Source organism: Simochromis diagramma, unplaced genomic scaffold, assembly GCF_900408965.1.
Source record: "Simochromis diagramma unplaced genomic scaffold, fSimDia1.1 OVJJ01000510.1, whole genome shotgun sequence".
Taxonomy (NCBI): Eukaryota; Metazoa; Chordata; class Actinopteri; order Cichliformes; family Cichlidae; genus Simochromis; species Simochromis diagramma.
Window position 1 is genome coordinate 3,403,359 of NW_024387326.1, and position 6,464 is coordinate 3,409,822.

Here is a 6,464-nt window from a genome sequence, read left to right on the forward strand (position 1 = left end):
TTCTATGAGCCTGGGCCACATAAACCAAACCAAAATCGGCCAGATGTGGCATGCCATTACATAAACAGTGCCATCTACGCCAGGCCTGGCCCATATCTGGATGACATACCACTTACCATGCCAGAAGTCAGCCAGCAGTGCGTGTGTGTGAGCACCCGTGTGTACACCTGTGAGCGTGAGCGCGCTTGTATGTAACAGGTTCCTTCATGTAATGATCTGCTAGAGGGTGTGTGTGTGTGGGGGGGCACAGCCCCGTCCTCCAGGGCATGAAGCAGGTATGGAGGAGATCAAGACTCCAGACATCCAGAGGCCCCCAGAACACAAGAGACCAAGGAAGACCAACAGAGGGGCAGCTGCGCCACTGTCCCAGTAAGAGCTGAGGAGAGTCCTAGATGAGGGGTCACTCAGCAGCTGCGGAGCAGAAGCCAGGGGGGGTTGCAGTGACGCGCCCGTGAGCTCCACCGGCAGCCAGCTGCGCCAGAGTGACCGAGCCCCAGGCCGAAAAGCCAAGGGCACCCCATCCCCGAAGGGGCCCTAGCGAGCCCCAGGCTCCAGACCCCTACAAGCAGCGACCAGGAGTGAGCCGGTGCGTACCTGGACGCCCATCCCCGGACACAAAGAACCACCAATGCACCGATGTCTGAGGGCATCTGGAGACAGACATAAATAGACACTGTACACACAATCACACTCCCCAAGCGTACTCTATAACCCAGGTCTAGGTACCCTTGCCCCTGGAGGGGGAAACTGCACCCAGACCCAGGTAGTGTTACCCTCTTCCCTGGGGTGGAGAGAAGCAGACCACCCCGACTTCCGCAGCAGCAGGGAGGCCCCACAATCAGACCGCCAACTCCTCCTCCTAGCCCCCCCGCCCCAACAGGCAACAGAGAACGGGGTTGTGTGAAGACTCCAAACCTCCCTCTGCCCGCTCATATGTAGTGTTGATGCATGTGTGTTCTAAGGTGCATTCAAAACCCAGGAGGGCATGGAGCTACCTGCCCGAGAGCAGCAGATAAGCGCATAGCCCCTCCTGATAGCCCTCAATGTCTACGTGTATTTAAAATTGAGTAATACACATCACATATTCTCCATAACCAGTGTGATCGTATTTGCTGAATGTGGTTGGAGAAAGTTGAGTCATGATTTTGATTGTGCAATGTCATGGAATAGCGTCCAATATGTCATGTCCTAGGGTCATTAGGGGAATGGTGAAGTTACTGAGTGACTATTTAAAAGCTAACAGAGAGCTACCATTCAACCTGCAATCAGTCATCCCTCATCACAGAGTGAGTACAAATGCCTCCTCTTTCACTCATTGTTACTCTAACTTAATGTTTTGGTGTTGTAAAACTGTTACTTTTAGCCACGTCTTCTGCTGTAGTCGATATGTTCTTTAATAGGTTTCTTTTTTACAGTTCAAACTTTGTTTTGTAGAGAAGGTTGCTTTGATTTTGTTGTATCTATCTCCACATGCTCTATAGCAGCATGCAGCTGTGGGCATTGCTCCCCGTCTGCCTGGCTTTCTTTGGCACTGCAGGCATTTGGACTGTGTGAGTGTTTCATTTCCTTTCTTAACTCACTTCTCATGAAATGTTTTACCTTATTTCTCAAACCCAAACACATGGGCAGTGGTCTTTATTCAGACCTCTTGTCTGTGTAAATCAGTACAGCAAATGTGGACGTATTCACAACCCATGTGTTGTGCTGGTGTCAATAAATGCCACTATTGGTGCCTTGAGGTTGAGCTCAGTCATGCCTCTGTGAAAAGCTGTGGGCAAGCAAACTGATAAAGACATAAAACATGCAGTATAGGTTATCTATAAGGCTTGTCTTCAGTTTAAAGTACATATTTATCTTAGGATAGGTGCCTTAAGGTACTTTATATTAAACATCTTGCTTCCACGCCTGCAGGATTTCCACTACATCTCTCTGTGAACTTTCATTTTGATGTTAGCTACACAATTGTTGATTAAAATATATTTTATAAGATGTGTTCCAATCTAACCAAGACCACATTAAAACTAAAAATAAGAAATATTACATGTTTTTTCTTGTAGTATATGCATGTGTTAGGTACCCCTCAGTTAGTTATTTAGTTGATTACCACCATGTTGGACCAACTTTTACTCTCAGAACTGCCTAGGGTCTTCATGGTATAGATGCATTATACATTAGCTTTAACTAATGTATAAACACACACTAACTGCAACAGTTTAGCTAATATAAATTATATTGCTAAAAGTATTTACACGTTTAGCTTCACATTCATGTGAACTTGACTGATATCCCATTTTTAATCCATAGGTTTTAATATGATGTTGGCCCACCCTTTGCAGCTATAACAGCTTCAACACTCTGGGAAGTCTCTCCATGTTTATGTGAACTTTTGACCATTTTTCTAGAAGCACATTTGTGAGGTCAGACACTGATGTTGGACGAGAAGCCCTGGCTTGCAGTCCCTGATCTAATTCATCCCAAAGGTGTTCTGTTGGGTTGAGGTCAGGACTCCTGTCAGGCCAGATATGTTCTTCCACAGCAAACTCGCTCACCCATGTCTTTATGGACTGTGCTTCGTAAACTGGTGTGCAGTCAAGTTGGAACAGGAAGGGACCATCCCCAAACTGTTTACACAAAGTTGGGACCATGAAACTGTCCAAAATGTCCTGGTATGCTGATGCATTATGAGTTTCCTTCAACGGAACTAAGGGCCTGAGACCAACTCCTGAATAACTATGCCATAATCAAAACCACCAAACTTTGCACCTGGCACATTGCAGTCACAGTCGTTCTGCTGGCATCTGCCAAACCCAGACTTGTCCATCAGATTGCCAGACGGAGAAGTGTGATTCGTGTCTCTAGAGAACATGTCCTCATGTCCTTATGTTATATTAAATTCTCTCACAAATGTTTGTAGAAGCAGTCTGCCTGCCTAGGTGCTTGATTTTTTTCTACTCGGTCCTGGTGGTTTTCAGGTGTTTACACATCTGTCTGTGTGTGCACTGAGTTTAACATGAGAGCATGACAACTATAAGGGAAAATGACTAAACTTATCAGATTTGGGGATGACATTAAAATGAAGACTGTGCAAGAGCTTGGCATGGTCACAAGCTGATGTGCAGTTTTACTCAAGTTTGGGAATCTGCAATAATAAGTATGCTTGGCTTCTCAAACAGTTATATATGTATATAAAAAATGTTTAATCATACCCTTGCAAAGGCACAAACATTCAGCAGTCACCAACAGCCTTATTTCTTTCCATCAGATTTGCAGTAGCTGTAACAAATGGATCAGTCAACCTAACAGAGGGAATCCCATACATCAGGTTGGTGTAAATCCTTTCTGTTCCGAGAGCCGAGTACAGAATAAAGGACTTAAACTGAAATAACGGTGAACTGGCAGGCTGCTGTCGTCATGTTCACAGCCTTAAAGGAACCTCGTGATTCACTAATTTGTCTTTCTGCTGCTAGCCAGTGTGGCACTTACAACCCACAGAGCTGTCTCTTCTCCCAGGTCTGCAACATCTGCTGCTTTTTAGGTAAAAATTATTCAAATAAATATCCCAATATAGAGGAAGAGTGCTTGCTATCGGATTTCCCTAATTAGTTCATTTAAATTCAACAGCAGCTGCCATTTGTCAGAGCTGTAGTTTCACTTTGATTCTCTGCAGCTTTGGTCATTTTTCGCTCGTTTCGTAACCACCTTATGTCCGTGTTTCTCAGCCCTGTGGGTCGTGGCGATCCGTTTCCAGCAGGTCAGAGACTATGGTGATCACGGAAAAGGCAACATTGCCAGCATTGTTTTAGGATTCACCTCCTCCATATCGATCTCCGTCACCGGGAACTTCCAGGTAGCACTTTTATCTTGTGAACTTGTTTTACTCTGTTAAAGATTAAAACTTTATCCGTGAAAAATAACATGAAGATGACTGTATGCTAATCAAACTCTCCACTCCCCTCTGCTTGTCCTGTGTAGCAATCAGTTTTAATGATTATTCACACTGTGGGAGCAGTCCTGGCTTTCTTCCTTGGCCTGGCCTACTTCTGGGTACAGCTGTATCTAACTTATCGGGCTCAACCATCGCAGGACCGATGGTGGGTGGGGCCTGTCAGGGCGACCTTCTGCATCATCTGTACCGTCACGGTTATTGTTAGTATCCTTCCTGTCTTCAAACTGCTTCATGCAATCCAAGATAATGCTTTTGCCCATAGTAAGAATATTCAGTTGTGGAGAATTTTTAAATTTGTATTTATTTATTTATTTATTTATTTATTTATTTATTTATTTTTTATTTTTTTACATTTTAAGAACATTTTCAGTTATTTTAATTTTAAAGAATATGTCCAGAATGAGCTACCTATTTCTATATCACCTAACTTCAAAATATATCTATTAAATTAAGATTTTTCTTTAGTTTTTTTTTTTAAACTTATTGTTAATGCAACTATCCAGTTGTCCAACCACATGGTTGCCACTTAATGTATTTAGAAGACACGGTAAAGACAACCTGTAAAGTTCAAACTGAGCATCAGAAAGGGGAAAAATGGTGATTTAAATGTCTTTGAACATTGAATTGTTGTTGTCGCCAAACATGCTTGTCTGAGTATTTCGGAACCGCTGATCTGCTAAGAACAGGAAACTGAGGGTATGATTCACGTGGCTCACCAAAGATAGACAACAGAAGACTGAAAAAAACGTTGTCTGTTCTCAATTTCTGTTTCTATTCAAATGGTAGGGTCAGAAATTGGCACAAATAACGTCAAAGCGTGGCCCAATTCTTCTTTGTATCAAAGGTTCAGGCTGCTGGTGATGTAATGGTTTCTGTTGCTACACTTTGGGCCCATTAGTATCAAATGACCATCATTTGAATCCTACAGTCTACCCTTTTTCACCACAGCGTACTAATTTTCACTTTATCCTACCAGTGCCATGTCACAAAGCTCAAATCATCAAAAATTGGTTTGTTCAACCAATTCTCTCAAAACACATGAACAATCACCAGATCTCAATAAAATAAAGCACCACTGCATGTTGAGGAAAGGGACATTTACATCATGGATGTGCAAACGACAAATCTGCAGCCACTGTGTGATGCTGTCACGTCAATATGGAAATCTGTACTATGAATACGATTTAAGCGGATAAAATGGGTCCAACCCAGTACTTGCAAGGGTTACCTAATAGAGTGGCCAGTGAGTGTTGATACGTTTGTTTTAACACTATATTTCTAGTGCATTGCAATAAGTGTTGAGGACCGCTGTAGAGTCATGAAAAAATACTGATACATGCAGTATTTGCTGTGACTGTGGTTTCCCATTTCTTTGAACTTTTTTAAATGACTGAATTCTCATTGAGCTCATATTGAACCGTACTGTGTGTGAAGAGCTATTTCTCACATGCATTTTAAATGAACCCTCTCACTATACTATACAGGATCATACACAGACAGTGTTTGGGCTGAGAATAAACACTATAGTGTCTGAAAGCATCAATGAAGCAGCAACACTAGTGTTAGGCTTACTATTGAATTTACTCTGATGTGCGGTTGTTCAGCATCGTGCTCCTTAACTGCTCTTCTCTCCTTCAGTGTCCATTCTCCACATCACAGGCTTTTCCTCTGGAGCTGCTGCGTGTGAATGGATTCTGGTGATGTCGTTCTTCTGCCTCTTTGGCCTTTTTGCAGCAGAGTTCAGACACATCGACTGCCACAGCCTCACCGTACAGAAGCAAATGTTTACGAATGACCGCAGCCACGCATCAATAGAAATGAACGGTTATGTTATAAATACAATTAGCTAAAAACACTGTACTGGATCTGTGTGCTAGTACACATGGTTCAGAATGCATTATGTTCGGTTATTATATATAGAACTGCTTTTTAATTTATTTGCATGTTTTCCATTTTGAAGACTCAGTACGGCAGATCTGTTTCTTGATCTATGACAGCATCTTTTGATGCGATTCATCATGTTTATGTCATTACTATCATTAGTAAATTATTTTACTATTACACAGTCAACTACCATACGGGCAGAATTTTCTATTTATAAATTTTTAGAAGAATTTCAAATAAATAACTTGGGTACAGAGATGTGTGTCTATCCTTTTATTTTTTTGAAAATGTTGTGAATGCTAGTTTTAGGTTTTGTTCTCGTGTTAAATACAGAAAATAGACAAAAATCAGGTACTTTAATAAAACAGCGCAAGTTGCAGTAAGAGCTTCGTCCCATACAGCAATAACCACAGACTAACACATGATGGCGCTGTTTAACAATCTTAATCTGCTTCAACAGCCTCTACATGATCACTCTCTTATTATTTAAGCCACTTCTTAAAATCATTCATATACCCTCTTTTCCTCTCTTGCGTTTTCTTATTTTCATCTTCATGATGTGAAATCAACTGGTGATTGCACGCAGTGAAAACCAGTGAACATCAGCTCTTTTTCTGCAGCATTGTCCACCTGT

At 42.0% G+C, this 6,464-nt stretch overlaps 1 protein-coding gene across 1 annotated transcript; it reads left to right on the forward strand.

Annotated features, from left to right (window-relative positions):
- Positions 1 to 1,159: 1,159 nt before the first annotated feature.
- tmem150b (transmembrane protein 150B) lies at positions 1,160 to 6,098 on the forward strand. The gene is made up of 6 exons (XM_040005967.1): positions 1,160 to 1,550; positions 3,263 to 3,322; positions 3,468 to 3,535; positions 3,720 to 3,847; positions 3,973 to 4,150; positions 5,585 to 6,098. Exons 1-6 carry the CDS (start codon positions 1,471 to 1,473, stop codon positions 5,794 to 5,796), a joined length of 726 nt encoding a protein of 241 aa, XP_039861901.1. The 5' UTR covers positions 1,160 to 1,470; the 3' UTR covers positions 5,797 to 6,098.
- Positions 6,099 to 6,464: the final 366 nt, after the last annotated feature.

Excerpts from the sequence above, each read along its gene's own strand:
- tmem150b (XM_040005967.1), top strand. The coding sequence starts at position 1,471 with ATGCTCTATAGCAGCATGCAGCTGTGGGCATTGCTCCCCGTCTGCCTG. Across the intron at positions 1,551-3,262 it reads ACTGCAGGCATTTGGACTGT|ATTTGCAGTAGCTGTAACAA; the intron begins GTGAGTGTTTCA and ends TCTTTCCATCAG. Across the intron at positions 4,151-5,584 it reads TACCGTCACGGTTATTGTTA|TGTCCATTCTCCACATCACA; the intron begins GTATCCTTCCTG and ends TCTCTCCTTCAG.